Here is a 20,350-nt window from a genome sequence, read left to right on the forward strand (position 1 = left end):
ACCATCTCTGATCTTAAATGCACACAGGCAAAACACAAACTCTCTCACACACACACGCATGCACGCCACAGCCAGTGGCTCCAGCATTGTCTGGTTGCCTGGCAACTGTCGGCGTGGCGTGGTTGCTAGGGCCGTGTGGGAGGGGGAGGGTTGGGTGGGGGGGCTGATGCTGCTCTGATTTCCAGCTGAATTGAGGCAGTCAGTAGGGAGAAGCCCCCCTCTTCCAGTCCACACACAGGACTCTATTGAACAATAGAGCTGTGCCAATGGGCCTGAGGCTAGTCAGACAGGCCCTTGTTCAGGGTCACACTGTGTTCATCCCGCAGTCCTCCATGACTAATTAACTTACAGGGAAGAGTGTCGTAGAGGACATCTGATGATGCATCCTTCACTGGCACTGACCTGAAATCTACATCCATGTGAGGTGCATTTCCTGGCAGCCTGCCACGCTGGTGCGTTCAAGAGACATGCGGTGGGAAGAAAGGGGAAAAGTGTGGTGGAGCCGCCACACGTGGTGCTGAGCACAGCTTGTGCAGTCAAAATGGCACTGAACTGCTGGACCTGGTGGGAAATATTCGCCAGCTGCAACATGGTTGTGTGAAAAGCGAGTGAGAAAGCAGCCACATGGAGAACTACTCCAATGAATGGGCATTATTAAGTAGAATGTGGCCTTCACAGCAGGTGGCAATGTTGATCAAAAATTTAGCAAGTGAAGGATAATAATGTGAAGTGATGGCATTCTTCTGCTGTGGAGGAGAGTTTGTCAAGTCTTATTTGCAGTGAAAGTTGATCTTGGGCTCAGACGAGAACATAAAGACGCTCACAATCATAACAAGAACAGGTTTTTATTAATATTTTGTAATACCATATATAATGCAATTGCATATCTTTGGCGAAAATAAATCTTATAAACATTTTATCAACAGAGGTTAGCATAAAAAAAACAAAAAGGTGTGTCGGTCTAATAGACATGGCAGACAACTGACACAAACTGATACTGGGTTGGCAGCTTTTGTCAAATGCAACAACATGTTCCGTCAAAGAAACTGCAAGAAATTTAGAGAATTACATAATTGCTGCTGAGCGATGAGGCGACCAGAACGCTCAGGTAGTTTGTCCACAGGTCGACCCACTGACTCAGTCACTTTGGGACCAATTAAACTTTTATTTTGCATTTGCAACAGAAAGAATTTGTGACATTTTTTACTCTCGATCATTTCTCTGCAAATGTGGGTCTGAACCTACACAGCAGCAACAGCAGCCCGACTTATGTCTGATCCAGTGATATTCAAAATATTTCAACATCCCATAACAATACCTGGAAGCTTGAGTCATGAGTGGCAGTATTTTTTTTTCTTTTCAAAGATTATTCTCTGGAGATGAGATCAACAGCTAATCTTCAATTTGTGACTACTTAGTCATAATATCTAAACATGAACCACAAATGTGACGAATGTAAAAAATGATTAAATTAGTTTCAAAGAGCTTCTACAGTATGTGGGGAATGTGTCCATTTTCAACCTTCAATCTTAAACCCCAGCTGTACATCAATTTTGGCAACAAATGCTTCAGGATCAGTGTAAATTAACTGTCTTATATCTCAGCTTAACAAAGAGCATAACAAAACATCAAGAAAACCTGGCAGTCGTGGTTAAATTGAAAAAATAAAAATAAAATTAAACACCCGCTCTAAAGACAATAAACATTGGCATACTCAATCACTATAACATAGTGAAAGAAAAAAAGTGTATTGCTGTAAAATAAACAAGGAAAACAAAATACTTATTAAGGAGTTCACAGAGGGAGAAAAATAAACGTGCCCAGTCATTCCTTTCAAATGACCAGCGCATGAAATAGTATGCATTCAATAATCCCATAAATTAATGTCATAAATAAGGTAATGATTAATGAACAATAATTTGTTCTTCTTTTTCACAGCTAAAAAAGACCAGTGTATGCAAGTATTACTTTTGAGAACTGAAGCTCAATCTGGCAAGAGCAGTTCAAGCAATGAAGTGACACAAATAAACCAAGAGATTGGCTAAAGTCACAGCACTGACCAGAGTCCTCTCCCATTTCCTGTTAGGATGACTCAGAAAACGAGGGCATTGTCGCTCTACAGCACATTTACATTGCAGCGCTGCAGTAGGGGGATTATAGCGACCATGATCCATCGCAGGTTTACATCAGTGGCACAAGAAAATGTTTGGCACCCACCTTGCATGCTATACTAACAGCCACCGTGACACAACGTGATCGATCACCGTGGGAAGAATTAATATAATTTCCAGTTTGCCAGCCTTATGCAGTTCCATTTTACCTTGTATTTTGTGCTGCGGGTGTGCAGCCTTTTAAAAAAGCATATTGGCCTTTTGACACAAGTGGCCTCGCAACTTCCCCTCAGTGAACCGCGTGCAATCAACTGACAATAAACACTCCATTTCACAGCTTGAGAGGAGAGCGTGCACTTCCTTTTTTTGTTCTAGAAGGAAGAACGAAACACCAATGGCCGAGCCAAAACCGAGGGCACAACATCTGTCCTGCTAGCCACAGTAGATGTAAAGTTTACTTCTCTCTGGCCATGAAGGTGTTGTCCCCCCCTCTCATTCTTTGCAAAGCTTCTTGATGTTTCCATGATCTGAACCAAAACACACACGTTCCCTCAAGTTATTAGTAACTTAGCCACAGGATCACCAGCAGAAACTTTGATAAAAAGTAAAACAATGAAAATTAAATCAAAGAGAAAACACAGAGGTATAACCAAACTGCAAACCCAAATAATGGAGCAAGAAGCTGTGATCATGTACTGCCCGCACCAGCTGCAAACCATCAACCAGCTCCGCATTCAACAGGACCAGACGCGACCGGAGAACCACACAGCCTGACACTTCTGCTATAGTGAGAGGATCTGTCATTACGGATTCATCGGAATGAAGCGACCATTATGTCAGAAAAATAAAAATTGAAAATCGTTCATGTCCTGACAGTCATCTCAGGTTTCGGCTGAAATCAACATGCACTATGATACACACGCACGCAAACATGCCCCTGTACACAAAAATGAAATAAAATTAAAAAAAATAATAAAATCTATGGAGCATAACCTATGAACAGACAGTGAACATCTGGGAAAAGCAGGTGTTCACTTTGCATAGGCCGTCCCCAAACATGTGAATATATGTTCAGCATCCGCGCAAGAACTGTGAAAAACACACAAACTCATGATTGAAAGGATGGGCAGTGAATGTGTATAGCAGTGTAATGGCCGCACAAAACTGAGCAAAGTAGTATAGCCAACTTTGCAACTAAATTTGGCAGTGGCAGAGTAATACTATTTCCACGTCTTGCTCATTCTGAAAAAAGCTGGAGCTTGTGTATAACAAGATCATAATACTACTCCATTCATTCTCATATTGGTAAAGTTTAACTAGCACACTTGACTCGGAACAATGCCACCATGAAATAAAGTCAAAAGGTTAAGGTTGTGGATCAATTATTGCAATTCTCTTACAAGAGGATTCATAGAGCGAGGATTCCTTTCAAACCCAGTGGCATCTTTTTTTTTTCCTTTAGCACAAAAAAGGAGAAGGTGATAACAACAGGAGGTTAGATTTTTGTCTTGTTACAAACATGCACTCATTCGCGTCATAAATAGATTCACTTGGAAGAGGATACAGGTTTGAGGAGGAAGCATGCAACGCTTTGAGTTAAAAACCTTCAGCTTGTCCCATTTGTCTTTCCGAGGAAAACATTATTCTTGAATCGCAGTATCCCAGTCCTTCAGAAGCAGGCGGGTCCTTTTGGATAGGTATCAGGATGGTTCTCCACAGGCCAAACACCCACCCCCAGCAGTCACCCCGAGTTACAAAAGTCTCTATATGGCTTTGTTCTCCTGTGTGAGCGATGCTATTGCCATTTGTTTATTTGGACAGGGATATTTCCAAACAAAAAAAAGGCTCAAAATGGCCAATGAACGATCAGATAAGGAGAAGGAGGCACACTGGGACACATGATCAGGGGTCAGTGGTTTGGGGTCACAGGGTCCGGAGTCTGATGGGGGCAAAAAAAATCTTCATTTCCTGTTAAGTTTTGTGCTCTTGACAGTACGTTTGGATCCCTCCATGCAGCTGCGTATACCAGCGAGGTGCAGCAAGGAGCCGGCTGCTTCCTTTAGCTCCTCGTCCAGCTCTGGCTTGACCTCGCGCCGCACCCTCTTGCTGATGGGCCACTTGATGGCAGGTGGACGGCGAGAAGTCTGGTGGACGCCCCTCTCGTCCCAGAGATCGGAGTCCTCGTCGCTGTGGAAGCCCTCGCTGCCGGCGCGGCGGGACTGCCTGCGGTCGCAGCCTCCTTCGTCAAGCGAGGAAAGGGACGAAGAGGAGGAGCGGGAAGAGCAGCGCTGCAAGGCAACGCTACTATAGTTATGGTCCTGCTTTGGATCACTGCTCACCAGAACAGAGTCTGGTCTGGAGAGGTCCAGTGGACCGTCAGAATTGCCTGAGGAGAGCAGAACACGGACAAACACTTAAATACACATTCAAATGCAAAAAGATAAATAATTATTGAGCTTCTCTCTGAAGAAGAAAAGACACAGAAATCAGACACCGTGAACTACGCACCACAGTTATAGCTTGCTTTGTTTACATGTATAAAGCAGAACTAAGATGAGTCTCGGCCCAGAAGGGAAAATCTCAATTTAAATATATGTTGCTTGGAAATGCAGAAACCGAAATGCGGAAATTACAAATATTAGCATTACCCACTCTCATGAAATGATCCTATTGGGCTTTTGTAGTAAAGGAATTAAGCACAGGGTAAATAAATATCAATCTCAGGCTTAAGTAAAAACAGCAATGGCTTAGGTTTAATTACCAAGAGAAACTAATGATTTACCCAGTACTTTCACAACATTTTTAAAACTTCCTTAAGCAGCTCTCATTAAAGTTTCTAAAACATTTTGAATCAAATAATAAAAGGGACAGGTTGCAGGGACTTTCTGCAGAGACTATTTAGGATATTTGGAGCAGTAACTTCCTATTGGGCAACTAATGACAACCCATATGATATGTTACTTAAGCACATCGTACATTGGTCATTCACTCCTGGGTCAAGGTTCTATATATCGGTATATCGGTTCTGACTCTGATCGCCAGTGATGGAAACATGACACCCAGGTGAATGTGCAGGTTTCTTCTTCCTCCTTTATTGAGATGCTGATGCCTCGCTTTTTCTCTCCAATGTTATGATACAGATTTAATTTTGGGTTGTGAGCATGTAAATAGCCATGAGTGATTGTGTACATTTTGGAAACAATGAGCAACGGCGAGTGTTTTCTTCATTGTCTCTATACTTTGTGCTAAGCTAAGCTAAGCTGCTGCTGCTAAATTTAGTATTCCCCAAATTTTAAACTGTTCCTTTAATACCTCTGTCTACAGGATAAAATAATAGGTAAGAGTTATGTTCTTCAAACATTTCCTGTGCAAGACCCGACATTTTGAATATAAAGAACTGGTGATGTACACAAAACAAATTAAAACACACAAATAAACAATATTTAAGCAATGGCAGGGTGGTATGTCCGTGGTACAAAGAGACAAAGAGTTGGTGGAGTAGGTGAAAGTATGGCTGCTTGTGGATTCTCTTACATGGGTCAACGTGGTGCCCGGGGGCAGAGTTTAAGAGCATCATGGCAGTGGCAGCATCAATGTCAGACTCTGGAAGAGGAGAGAACATGCATGATGGTCAGTCCTAAGGTGTGAGAGCATGGTGGCATGGTATCTTTACTAGGACCGGGAGGACTTGACTCTCAATCAATTGAAGCTAGAGATATAGTGACCCAATCTGATGTTTACTGAATGGATATGCAGGAGATTCATGGAAACAAACCATAGGATCATTTCAAGCCACTGGTACTGAGAGTCATCTGATCTCTCCAGACCTGACAAAGTGTCTAAAAGCCTCATAGCTCGCTTCTGGGGCTCTAAATTATTAATGATTACAGTGAGACTGAGTGGCTCGACACTCAGCATCAGCAGAACCTCTGCCTGTCGTCAAGGTTACAAATCCAAGAGGCAGAGGGGGGAAACGAGGAGGCAGAGTCATCGACTGGTAGCTCTCGACATTATGGTCTAACATGAGGCATCAATGACTGAAAAGCAACAAATCAAACCAAGAGTTGAGGGTAAAAGCACAGTGATGCTGAATGTTCTGGGACTGAAATGTGCAAACAAAGGCAACACACTCAAAATACTTCACAAAAAACAAGGTAAAAAAAAACTGCACTGGATTGGAATCTCTGCAGATTCTTGCAGGGCAGGCAGCTTTTTGTTGTACATACAGAAACTTAAAAAACATGATAACTTTGCTTCTGTCTCACCTTTGAATGAGCAGCCTTGTAGATAGGGATGGCGAGGGGGTGAGGAGGCACTGTGAAAGGTAAACACGAAACAAGTAGACTCAGATTTTGAGATTTAAAAGGAGATGTACAGAACATTGTCTGATATCTAAAATGATCTAATGTCAAAAAGAGAGAGATGTAGACCTCCAGGATAAAATTTTAAAAAGTTAAGAAATGTTTAAATGCAAAGAAGATATTCTTTGAACTTTAACACAGACGGAGCTGATTTGCCAATATAAGTATATCATTCATCCACAGGGTGACGAATGAGGGTTTACCTGGGTGGGGAGGCGGGTGGTGTGCAGAAGGCATGTGCGGCGGGGAAGTGCTGCTTCTTAAGGGCTTGGATCAGGTTGGGGCGGTACTCGGGGTCAACGCACCAGAGAGAACCTTTACCATTGGCCTGTGAGAAAGAGCAAAGACGGTCAAACCTCTACATCCCAAGTAAGAAGAAGAGGGCAAGTAACTGAGAGAACTTGTAATTTCCAGCAGTTCTTCTATTGGAAAAGAAAAACCTTGATTCCTGATCATTACACAAATGTGCAATGTGTTAATGTGAGAGAAATTGTTCTCACAGATACTCTGACGATATTTATAGAAAAATCCCTGTGGATTTGTATTTTAAACATACACAATCTATGTTTAAAGACAGAGTTTATAGAAGCATATCGCATTGCAAAAGCAGAATTTTGAGCTGCTTATATTCACATCTACTGGCTTGACAACTTTTTCACTACTCTTATAATAGTCTTTTTCAACAATAACATATACAGGATATGCTTGAATTATACAATTATATATATATTTTTAAAGATATGTAAAAAAATCTCACTCTTTGTGGCAGTTTTCTATTTTTAATCCATCAAGACTTTAAATATTGAGAAGATTCTCTGCTGCCATGTATCAGCTGATACTAAATCAACATAGGGTTAGGTTACATTTCATTTATGTGAAACACAAATGGTTAAAAGAATATCTGACGCATGGTAAAATAATTCCTCAACAGCTTCGGCAGAAGGAGGAAATAATTGCTCCACAGCTCAGTGTGAGGAATGAACTTGTCTGTTGGTGATGTGTGTGCGTGTGTGTGTCTGTGGTAACTGTCACTTTATCTGATGGTGGCGTATTCTTGCCCGGTCTGGGAGGGAGGGAGCGAGGGAGGGGAATAACCTTGACTCAGATTACCAACCAGCCCTGATGCAGGAAGAAGGAAATGTCTCCATGGCAACGGAAACCACCAGCCAGTGTGTCATGTGAAACTGGTGCTGGTCTCTCAGCAGACGGAGGGCTCACACTGTGCACCTGCACGCCGAACGTCCTGCACTGCACCATGTTGCCACTCGCTTACAGCTAACCGCAATCCCCACCCACGGTGGGAAAATATCAGGTCCTAGCCAGGCACAGCCCCGGCACCACAGGATCTACCCGTCACAAGTCTGAACTCATACCGAAGCTCAATATGGCTACCATCATGTCATTCCCTGGATGAGTTATAGTAACATGCAAATTAGGGTGCGTAAATAGTCCTGACACAGGTAGTGCTCTTTGGGATTTTAGTTTTCAATCAAATTTAAGATTAACTGAGAATTAAATGATTTAATTTAAAAATAAAAAGGTATTTTTTTTAGAGGTTTAACTTTCAGCTTCTTGAATCATGAATATAAACATTGAACAGTGATACATAAAAACTGAAAACACGTTTTTTGGGTGCTTTTACGAAGCAAATTAACAATTTCACAACAAACACTATACTCACATGCTTTTCATTTAACAGGAATGCTTGAGCAGGATATGCAGGACGTGTTTAACCATTTGTCACAAACATGTGCATATGAGAAGGCCAACTTCTCTATTTTCTTCCTTTCTACATATGAACAAAAACAAATTCTGCCAGAATCTGGCTGACCAAGATTTTTCCGACAAACTCATATCTGCCGTTCTGGTCACGTTACTTCCCCCGGTTTCAAACAATGGGATGCTTCTCTCCCTGGTTAAAAACAGTTGCACTACATTGTAGTGGTGCTTCGGGAGATAAAGTCCTATCTTGGTGTGCTGTGTTTGCGTTTTCTCTGAAGGAGTATGTGCGACCTTGACTGGATTCCACCCTCATGCAGCAGAGTCAGAGGTTTCTGCAGCTGTGTTACGGCCCTGGATACTAAGCTACACTGCAGCTTCAAACTGCATCACACTGTTCAAACTGTATTTTGCTAAACAAAGCCTGTGGAGATTCTGATATATATATATATATAGATATATATATAATACAGACACACATTTTACAGTTTCCAGAGGCGAACTATAAATAGAGCATTTCTTAGGTTGAAAATGTGTGAAGTGTATGTGAGGACACAGTTTGCTGACCTACCTTTCCCAAACTCCTCTCAACCTTGCGGAAGCATTTGTTCAGAGACAAGTTGTGACGAACTGAGTTCTTCCAGCCGGTGGGAGCATTGGAGAAATAGGGAAAGTGCTCAAGAATCCAGCCGTAGATTTCTTTAACAGGCAAAGACTTGCTGGGCGACTGCTCAATGGCCATGTAGATGAGCAGAGAAAACGAGAAAGGCGGCTTAGACTTCAACGAGTCCCGCTCCCTGCCTCGGCCTTGTGACAAAGATGAAGAAGATGATTGGCCCTGGCTGGAGCCGTAATCTCCCTCTATGTCAAAAAGAGGGCTAGCACTGGGCTGAGCTTCGGGGCCCCCCAGGGTGAAGTTCTGAAGCAGGTTCTCGTGGAGCCAGTTGAGGTTGGTGAGCTCCTCATCCTCTGCGCCTCCAGTGCGATCCACGTTGGTCGCCAGCGGGCTGGAGGCGCACTCCGCCTCGGGCAGCGTTCCGACGCCACAGACGCCTCTCAGCCCCGTCCGCTCCTCTTGCATACCCGGAATTTCCGTTTTCTTATCTGGTGACATCCCAATGATTGGACCCATTAAATCAAAGAGGTCTGGAGAGAAAGAGAGAAACAAATTGTTAATGATCAACTTGATTTCATAATAAAGATTACATGACAGGATGTGGGACATTGAAATAATGTGCTCGTCCATGCATTGGCCTTGTTCCATTAAGCCCCATTTCCAATGGTCAAAAAATCCTTCAACAACATCTGGCTTTTGCCTGCAATGCAAAATGGATAACTCAGCATTCAAGTGACTGCAAGTAGACATGGTATTTTGGTGAATGCACTGATTTAACTAGATAGCAAGGTGAGAGAGTGCCTGTACCTGTGCTTGTCTCTATTGCACTTCCTGACCCTCTCCTTTACTCCTAGTGAGGACAGAGAGGCTCTCAGCTGCTCCTCGCCGCCCCTCCTCAACACCAGCCAAGGAGCTTTGAGGAGGTACACTCAAGCAACTGAACCGACTGAAGGCTGCACTTCTCGACGCCCACCTCATTCTCTGACAGGACCCAGCTGCTCGTTATGTTTAAATGAGCATGAAACCATCCGGCAACTGCGGGAACAAGTGGAAGGCCTCCATCTTACAGAGTGGATGGCTCTTACACACTGATCTCCTGCAATCAGACAGGATCAAGTCTCAATTTGTCACATGCCAGATTAAGTAGTGTGAAGAGGCTACAGCCCCAGACAGTCGTTTGACAGCACTAGGACATTCAATATTGCCAGGAGCCCGTGTCATTAAGTATCCTTATTAATAAGATGATTCTTGAATTAGTTCAGAAGAACCATATCATCTTATCGTGTCGAAGTTTTAGTAGAAGCAAATGTACAGAAAGAGATATGACCAGGTGTCATAGTCCATAGCTACCATACAATATTAACACCTGTATTATTTATGTTTTTTTGCTATGGTCTTCACAGTGGTTGGTGAGGCCAGAAGCACAAAGAGATCACTCGCCGATTCAGCTCACAACAAGCTTTATGTCCTGGGTGTCACCATGACAACAATGCAGTCCCTTCAATTAAGAGCAGAAATCCCACAAACAAGAGTCAACTGGAAAAATAAGTAATCCATGCTGGATGGCGCTGCCACAGACGACCGCTGGCCATCCACCCTGTAACAAAGTCCTCCTACTGTACCCCTTGTGTGGACACCAGATGTCTCTGGGTCTGGGGTGGTCCTGGATGCTCTTGGACCCAGTCTGAGGAGGGAGTAAGGTTTGGAAGGCTGGAGAGGTAAAGGCGCACAGAGCTTGGTGGATAGGCATGTCTTTTCATTTCTGTGATAAGATAAGAACTGGGTCAAACGCAAGAGTGTTTGCATGGTGGTTAAGACAAGAGAGGGAGTGTAGACACACTTACACACATAAATCAGTTTGTCAAAGCCAGCCAGCGAGGAAAGGAGGAGGGGAAAAAGAGCAGGCATTAGTGCATTTACAAAATGACCACTCAAGTCTAAATGAGGGCAGAAACATACAGCACACAAACGGGCGTGGCTTAGAAATCTAGGGTCATGGCTTCTTCAGCTTTAAAGGCAGACTTGATATATTTTCTTGTTAGCGCATTCACCTGACTGTCACGTTACCATCACTGCAAATCAGAGCCCCAGTGAACGTAGATCGGATCCATTCCCATTGCAGACAAAAGCCAGATGTTAGTGGGTGTGGTTTTGTGACCAGTTTAAATGGGCTTCAGACACATTTTGTCCCTTGCCTGAAAGCTATAATAAGCACCACTGAAATGTCCTTGTGTACTACATGAACTTGATCAAAATGAAAGTAAATGAAGCTCCTTCCAGGCAAATGGGCAAAAGGGACATGCAGAGCGAAGATAGGAAGAGACATAACAATAGGGAAATTATTTTTACGCAAAGGAGAGCAAGACAGAAACAGTGAAAGAGAGACCACGAGACTGAGGAAGGCAAAGAGAAAGAAAGATTGCCAGCTGAGAATCAGCTGGTAGCGAGGTAGGCTACGTAAGATATCCTCTGTCTAGGATGAATCATGGCTCACAGCAATGTAGAGCAATGAGTTATGTCAGGCAGCGAGAGAACTGCCCATTTGTGTTTAAAGAAATATCTCTGCTCAAGAGACCACAACAGAAAAAAGATATTCCTTGACATGACATGCTCCTACTATGAATGAATTCACAAAGACAGTTTTAGACTAAATTATTATTTAGCCATCCAGGAAGAATTTCAGACTATATTCAGCTAAGTGTGCTTTTGAGAGTTAAATGTTTGAGTTAGAATCAGGTCTTTTAAAATAGCGGTTATATAAAGAATGATCAGGGTGGAATCTCACAAAGATCTCGGGCTGGGTTCAAAATATAGTTAAATGGACGATAATGCAGCCGACTGATCAACCATGACGCCCTACTTTCTTTGAGTTTAAGTTGAGTCTACATCCCCCGACTTGCACAACACATGCCAAAGGCAAATATTTAGATCACACTAGATCACAAGCAAAGGCCTTGACGCCATAGCATCTTCCATTGCATCTTCCAAAGATAACTATTATCATAATGTCTGCCTGCGAATGCAAGCTTAGGGACTGGGAAACAGAAAGAAGTCTTGGCCTGGGTTTAAGTGTTAGACCACCGATTAACCTTAAAAGCACAAGGGAGCTTCACTTCAGTTCATCCAAGTGGCCCTGACCTCTCAGCTGGGCCCTTGGTGCCAGAGAGAGAACTTATTCTCTTTTGAGGAGTTCCTCCTGAAGACTGCCATCTGAATATCAACAGAGGCAGAGTGATCGAACGAAGAAAACTGACTCTCCTATCCGGCCAAACACAGAACATTTTTTACCATGACTGCAGCTGGTCAATTACCACTGCTGTTGCAATCATCGCAGTTATCATTGCTTTTATGAAAAGGCATCACAGAGAGGCGGCTGGCAATGCGATGAATGATGGGAAGCTAAAGTGTGAAAGAGTGGAGAGGGGAGAGGGAGCTAATAAGCCGGACTGGCCTGTTGACTGCAGCTCATCCTTGAAAATACACCAAAGCTGCAATGGTGCTGACCTGATGGCTCATCTGCAAGTTAAAATAGCCCAGCGCACCGCCAGCCTCATCATATTCATGTGCAAACAGGCAGGCACTAACAGCAGGTGCCAAGGCACATTTCCCCCCCTTTCAAACTGCTCTTTTATCCAGTTAAGCACTTAGCCTATTGAAAAATACACAAAGACATATGGAGATAGCTTTTAAGTGGCAAATCAAGCCGTTGATGTGTCAAATATGTACAGGGGAATGTAAAGGAGATGATGGCGGCATCGAAATGGCTCTGGTTGGAGATGTTTCCTGTGAGCCAATCTCAAGATCAGGACTCAGTTGCCACGGCAGCCGATGTTGTAAGGGAAGCAATTGTGCTCATGTCTGTGCATGAAGAGAGAGCTAATGTGGGGAGATCAATATAGGTGGAAAATGCTGAGGCCAGCAGTCTGCTGCTGTTCTCCACAAACCTGTCTGACAAAGAGCGGTGGGGGAAAGACAACAGCCAACCTGGATGTCTCTGCACTACACACTGTGTGGCTTTAAGGCAAACTTTTAAAATGCTCGCTCCATGCACCGAAATACTTTATTATGCCAAGTAACCCATGATACACAAATCATCATGTCGATGTAAGAAAGAAAAACAAGATTTTTAGAGATAATGGATGTATCTGCCTTAGTTTACTCACACCACACCCTTTTAGCAAGAAATAAACCACTCGAAACAAATCAGTTACACCTCTTTACTAGATACACAAAAGGTGTGTCGTACAGCCTCATGGCTAGGGCTGTTATTTGAAACCCTAACTGATATTTAGGTGACTACCCGGTTTGGCTGGACCTCTGAAACTGTGAATGAGACAAAGGAATGGCTGAGTTAGAGTGGGAGAGAGTGAGTGAGAGAGTGAGAGAGAGAGAGAGAGAGAGAGAGAGAGAGAGAGAGAGAGAGAGAGAGAGAGAGAGGCTGTCCCTGAGTAAGATAGCTAAGTGGCAAGTCTTATTTTATGGGAGGGTCAACTTATTTCATAACAACATCAATTAAAAGTAAGGGCTAATCAGCAGGCCAGCGTAAAGTCCAAATAATTCATTTTCTGATAAAAACTTCTAAATAGATTAAAACGATCCACTCAGAGAAAGCTCACACAAAGCGTTACAATTGGCCCCCACACTCGCCTCATACAAAGGAGCAGTTGTTTTTGCTCTAGTCATGTTTCAGACGTGCTCAGTATTCGACTCACAGCTAAAAAACAGAGGACCGGGAGGGAAGGAAACACCTCCTGCCTGTTGAGGAAGTTCATTTTCAGAAAACAAATTGAGACTTCACACAGACAGTTAGGGTTGTTCTGTAGCAGAACAGTGGACTCGAGCAGACAGGCAGCCTTTATTGAAGGCGTGGGGTCAAATTTGGTAATCTATGAATTCCACCATGATGTAGCTTATAGACCCCAGCGCTGATACAATCACTTAAAAGTCCCAAAAAAAACACAAAGGAAAACAAAACAATGATAGTGATGTTCATCTGAGACATTGATTTCACGCATGTTCCCAAGCTCAAACCCACAGTGCTGCACTTTGACTGTCAACAGAGACGAGGCCATCCAAAGTACACGTCAGCCCCTAGCCAACACTGAAACCTTATCTCTTTGGTCATGTGGCTGGAAGTTCTGTGTGCAAACACTCACCACCAATCAACACGAGGAGCGACCGTAAATACTTTCAAACCACAAAAGCAACACTATTTGGCAGACCGTTCTCTTTCTACCTGTGCATGAATGTTCACACTATTTGTTATAAAATAATGAAGGGAGATTTTATTTCTAGGTTTTTACATTTCTGGAGCTTAGTTGAAGTTTCAAAATAAGCCCCCCAACAGGAATGTGCTCTGTACGAGATTACCTTGCATGTAAATACTACAAGTATTTGCGAATTAGATGTTGTGTACAAGAAACACAGAAAGCACCCGGGAGGCCCTGCGGGGAAATTAAGAAACAAAAAAACGTAATTCCTGAATTACAGCAAACTCTGACAGTGTCATTCATAGAGTTCAACATTCAATACAATGGGAGGAAAATGGCTCCTGCTAAAACAGCAGGTGGAGGCAGCTTGCTTTCAAAAACTGACGATATTTACTGAAGCTCCTCGAGTGGCTAGATCAATACAAGTGCACACATGCTGTAAGTAGCAATAATGTAACATGGAGACAGACAACAAGCCTTGAGCTCTACAATCTGCATGTTGCATTACAGCCTCATTCACTTCTATTCTACAGCAGCTTCTATAAATATTGACATTTTCCGGCTACTACAAAACTGTCAATAAAAAGCTGAATATTAATCTTAAACTGTTTTAGGTATGTGTAATATTATTGTATATTTAATTACTTCATCACATAAACCCCAAGCTTCATTGCCACTATTCCTCTATGTCAGCACCTTTTTTGCAATAGCTTTTCTACAAAAACTTTTCATTTAATTTTAAACTGAATGACAGGAAGAGTTCCAATACGCATATAGAGAGAGAGAAATAGATTTCTGTTAACCAACATTAACTTTCGTCATACAGGAGTCAGGCCACAGTAGATACCGAACATTAGTTGTAATAAACATTGGGCAACTGCAAACAAGTTGTTTTTTTAAAGAATCAACACGACCTTTCTATGCCATACAAGGACCCGGCCTCTGTTGTACCTTCTGCTCAAATTAAGTTTTCACTTCAATTTTAGTAAAATTTTCCAGCAAGCTTTTTGGGCAGTAATTCAACATGGCGATCTAATGACTATGAATTTTAAAAACAACAAAGCTCTAGTTTAACAGAGCTGTGTGCCTATTCATGGATTGGGCTGTTTCCAGTATAAAATTGGGCTCTGAATTAAAATAGCGTCTGATGTGATACTTTGATGTTTACATTTTGCTTTGGCCAGATGCCAAACCAGAACTGCTCTACTGTTGATATTGTTGGATATGGCGCTGGTTCCTAGATCCTTTCTCTGTCCAGCCCCACACAGCCAAGAAGATCCTGATCATTTATTTGCACACAAGCTGGTCAGCCCGCACTGTTGTTGTCATAGCGTCATCAATTAAATAAATCCTGTTAATTCAGCCAGGGGTGACTAGACAAAGAGCCATTGTGACACAGGACACAGCCGTCCTTCCGTCTTCCCTCCTCTCAATCAAGAAACCGCTCACATGACTGTTGCTCCCAATGAGGCGGGTCCTAATGAGCTGCGTCTGGAGTCCACCCCGTCAAAAGCGACACAGGCACAGGACAGTCAGGGGGTTAGAGAGGGGAGGCACAGGACAGTCAGGGGGTTAGGGAGGGGAGGAGGGGGTGCAATCAAGAAGTGGGAAACAATAACTGTCGAGGGAGAATCGCCACAACAGGAATTGTACAGTTTACCCATGTGCATCTGTAAATATACACTCTCGCACACAGGCGGCCCCAAAGAGGGAAAACTGAGGTAGAAACTCAAAACATTCACTGTGTATGACCGCTGCGACACATCAGGAGAGAACAAACTAAAGCTGGAAACTTTCACTCTATGTATTTTTAGATTTGCAGAACCAAATCGCGACCTATCCTGTCCTTTTGTGGATGTCATAAGATTAACAGCAATAAGTTGACCCCAGTTTGTATAATTGTGACAGCTGTTGAATGGAAAGCTTATGTGATAAAAATAGATGTAATTCAGCTGCACCCTGCATCTCTCAGGAGACGCGAAACATCAAATAAAAACTGACAAGTTCTTATGATCAGAACATGTCAACAAGGTCATGGCCAGACAAACTAAAGCAGGTTGCAGGGATGCAGCATGTGCTTCAAAAGGCGTTTACATTTGCATCTGAAGTTCACAGCTAGCACCTCTGCTTGATAAGCAGACTGTCACAGACCAGAGCCCATACACTCATGGGGACGCCCCTTCTTCAAAAACACGGGGGCTGTGAGCCCAAGTGTGCAGCTTCTATCAGTCAAGACAACAACAGTGCCTGAAGCAGTCACCTCCACAAGCCTGACAGGCCAACGTCAGCACTCAACAGCTGGAGCTTAACTGATTTCAGATAGGTGTGATTGTTCTGTTAAATAACCTAGGTTCTCTTTACAGGAGGTAAGAGTAAATCAGTGCATGGTTAATAGATACAACATTATGTTAAGACTTCCTTTGGATGATAATTCAAAAAATATATACAACTCTGACACAAAAGTAGAAGAGCTCGTCTACTTTCACTTCATTACCAAACAAACTATCCACTCGCAGCGACAAAATGAAGGGACAACAATCACATTGAGTATGGAAGTACTGTCAACGCCCCTGTCTGCACGGTCATCAAATTATTCAACCCCACCTACAATTAAAAATTTAAATCAAAGTTACCAATGACTTGGTAATAACAGTTTTTTCCAGATAACAGACGGTTCAAAAGCTTTGAGCCCATCCATGAGACACTAGGTTTTAACTGTTGTTGCGCAATCCCACAAGTTTCTGCCACTGGAACTGCAGATTCTGTTACTCTCGCTTGAAAAGAGGATAAGAGGTTATACAAGCTCCAATCCAGCACCAAGCCATTTCCTTATTAAAATGTGTTACACCTTACATTCAGTCTGTCGTGACAACTGGACAGGAAAATTGAGCTTGGATTATCGGATGTAAAATGTGGAAATGTACTTGATATAAATAATGTGCCGTGGTCTCTTTTGTCTTGTTGCTTTATTGTCATCATACGTCGCCTCATTCTGTAATAAAGGAGCAACTTCTCAGAAAAGTGACACCAGTGTGTTTGCCAAGTAGTAAAACTGAAGCGTGGCACTTAAGGGTTGAAATGAAACTCAAGATGAATTGATACAACCGTGTTCAGCTGGTTGTAAAGTATTTAAATTATGTGGAATATCAGGTAATTGCCTATCTGAGTATTACTCGGCTGGTAAATGTTTTTTTCAAGGCAGAAGAAAAAGGTGTAGACTTTGAGCTAATCAAATTAAATGATGTTTACAAGCAGGACATTCCCTCAGAGTTTACTATCAGGGTGATATGACAAAGCAAATGATACTATGACTCACAGAAGCAATTGTAGCGTCACCTAGTTGTAAATTTCAAGTTTCAGTTATCAAAAGTTCTAGCTAAACTCTCAAGACTGTCATTTACCTTTTGTGATTGGTGAGTTGACCAATGACGAAAGAACCAAATACCTATATATATGTTAGAATATAATTGAAAAACCTTCTCCCAATTCTTTGCTACTGAGGAAGCAAAGAATCTCAAAGGACAGAGTAAAGCTACCTGTGATACAAAGTATGTCTCAGAGGCCTTTTCCAGCATACAAATAACCTTATGATGGCAGTAACTAAACTTATCTGACAATATGTCAGATCCTTGAAGTTATTAAAGCCATTTCCCGTCAGTAGTAACCACATCACCGGGTTAAGACGAGTCTTATTTATAGAAGTGAATGTCAGCACAGCAGACACTCATCTATTCTGGGAGGCAAATTACTCAGCCGTCTGAGGCTTCTGTACATGCCAACATGTACACGGGGGTGAATACATGTACATGCGAGGAGCACAAACAACAGCAGAAGACAACAGATGGTTTGACCTACAATATGACCATGGAGATTTCGGGAAATAAAATAATGGCAGGTTGTCAACATCTGTTTCATTTTCTGTGTGTGTCTTTTTTGTGTCCCTTAAGCCCCTGATGCCTTTGTCCTCTATTTACCAGCAGGGGCTTTAACAACTGTCAAGCGAGAAGAAAGAAAGGAAGGGATGTCAGTCTACATTAATGTCACGACCTCCGGAAAAAAAAAGAAATGTTCCTTTTCACTTTACCAAACCATGAATTTTAGATGAAGAGTCACCAGCTCGATAAACACAGACAGGTAGCAGGTTAGAGATATTACACGTGGAAAAGCATGGCATCTGTGAAGATCTATTAAACCATAACAACATGTGAAGCGAATCCCACTGGATTAAGGAAGAGATGTGTTTGTGTGTGTTTGTGTGCCCCCCCTCCTCTGTGACATTGTTTGTAGAGCTCTGTGTATCTGGGACAATCTTGTGATAATCCATTACATCATGTGCCCAGCCAGCCGGTGTAGCCTCCCAACCTCTGGTTACATATACGCCGTGAAATATTCAACTATTTGTACATAACAGCGGGAGACGCGCGTGTTTACGGAACACACGGGCAAACGCTCCTTCTGATAAACATGTGAAGCGCAACTTGAGCGAGTGTCGGGAGACATGTAGTGAAAGACGGGGGCCGAGCGAGAGCAGAACTGAAAGTGCTGTTCGCGGAGAAAACTAAACGTGCGTTGGAGCTAATGCTACAGACACCGTGACGCTGGAACGCCACACGGACTTTACGCTCGCAGCCAGGCGCACACAGCGAGGACTCCAAAGTTTACACGTAACGCGAAGTGGAGAATTGCCCAACACTTTCAGACACGAGGGAGACATTTCCAACTGCCCCCCCCCCTCCTCCTCCTCCTCTTTGCCCCGTTTGTCACATTTCAGTCAGTTTCCCAGAGAAGTAAGTTCGGTAGCCGTGACGTTAGCTCGCCCCGAGCACGAAGTAGCGGTCGTCAGCAGGGTCAGTTGATCTGCCGCTAGCGTTAGCATAACATTTTAAACAAGCTGCGGGATATTACAACCGTTGTATCATTCGATCATATCCCACACTAAGCAGCGTCACGTGCTGCTACCACCACTGCCCTCCACTCGTTCAGCCTCGAGGAACACAGAGAAGTAACGTTAGCTAGCTGGACCACATGCTGTCGATTGATCTGCCATGCTGGCTGCTCCACGCGAAGTCACTTGGCCACATTTACTTTCAGCTTGTTCGAACCCCCTCAAAGCCGAGCGCTGCCGGAGACCGTGTCCCTACAGGAAGTGGACATTTAACAACAGTAACACAATCGAGGGGAGCGAATACTCACAATCATGCACGGCGTGCCTCGGCGCGGTGTGTTTAAAAAGACACGTCGGTGCGCAGTTTGTGTTCCGATGTCTGTCTCACACAGTGTCAGAGATCAGAGCAGCAGCTGCTTCCTCCATACACGCAGCGCGCAGACACACACACACACTCACACGGCAACGCTACCAAACCCCCTGCCGTCGCCATGGCAACAGGCCCACCTCAGCCAATCAAAACCCCTCCCCTCCTATCTCCCCTGGCAACTGCCGCAGCGCCGGGGCGTCGGGAGCGCGCACGTCGTGTCCCTGTTTTGCATCGTGCAACGTGCTTTCACTCGCTCCGCCAGCTGCTCGCGGCGCAGCATGGCGGGGGGTTTGACAGTGTTTTAAAGGGATTTGTTGGGCTGGTAAGGTCCCGCGGCTGGTGGGATAGTGACGGGATCAACTGTGCACGAATAAAAAGTGCGGGTGATGAAGCCGGACGGGTCCCAAGCGCACACACTCCCGCGTTATTCGGAGGACACAAACACCTCGGGGCGGAGAGAGAGGATGTGTCGCCACACCCAGCCTCATGACGAGCGTGGCCCCTCCCAGAGTAAATGATGAATCAAGGAGCCGACGTGACGTGTACATACCTGGTACATACGCAGGGTGATGATGCCTCAGCTCTTGGTCAAAGTAATAAGGAGAGAGAAGAGAGAACGAAAAGCACAATTGTGTACTTTTTTATTTTTTACCAAAACTCATTCGTTGTATTTGTGGTAAAATAGTTATTATTATTTACATGACATGTGTGGATGTGTTTTTTTTAAAGCCGAAAGAGTCCTCCAGTTGTGTCGTTTGTGTGTGTCTCTGTGTGTGTGTCTCTGTGTGCCTGTGTGTGTCTCTTCCTGTCTATCTGGTGGAGTGCAGCTTTACCGGCCAACTGACTTCACACCAAACTGCAACTTTCACATGGTGGTGATACCTCACTCATCCTCCGCCACTCCATTTCATAAGCGTACACATGAGTAGCTCTCTCCGTGGACTGATCTCATATCCTCTCTGTTTGCTTCCACTGTGTATAACCCCAAATACCTGCCACGCAGCTGTGCTCTAGTAAAGGTTGTTACACACCCTTGTTTTTCTTCTTCTGTCAACTGGACAAACAGGCTTTTTCAGTG

At 43.6% G+C, this 20,350-nt stretch overlaps 1 protein-coding gene across 1 annotated transcript; it reads right to left on the reverse strand.

Moving 5' to 3' along the window:
• Positions 1-829: 829 nt before the first annotated feature.
• On the reverse strand, positions 830-19,359 carry foxn2a (forkhead box N2a). The gene is made up of 6 exons (XM_062400856.1): positions 19,211-19,359; positions 8,763-9,337; positions 6,676-6,800; positions 6,377-6,426; positions 5,646-5,714; positions 830-4,497 (listed from the first exon to the last, which is right to left on the reverse strand). The coding sequence occupies exons 2-6, from the start codon at positions 9,321-9,323 to the stop codon at positions 4,073-4,075; spliced, it is 1,230 nt and encodes a 409-aa protein (XP_062256840.1). The 5' UTR covers positions 9,324-9,337; positions 19,211-19,359; the 3' UTR covers positions 830-4,072.
• Between the last annotated feature and the right edge of the window lie 991 nt (positions 19,360-20,350).

Source organism: Platichthys flesus, chromosome 12 (genome assembly GCF_949316205.1).
Source record: "Platichthys flesus chromosome 12, fPlaFle2.1, whole genome shotgun sequence".
In the NCBI taxonomy this organism is placed as follows: Eukaryota; Metazoa; Chordata; class Actinopteri; order Pleuronectiformes; family Pleuronectidae; genus Platichthys; species Platichthys flesus.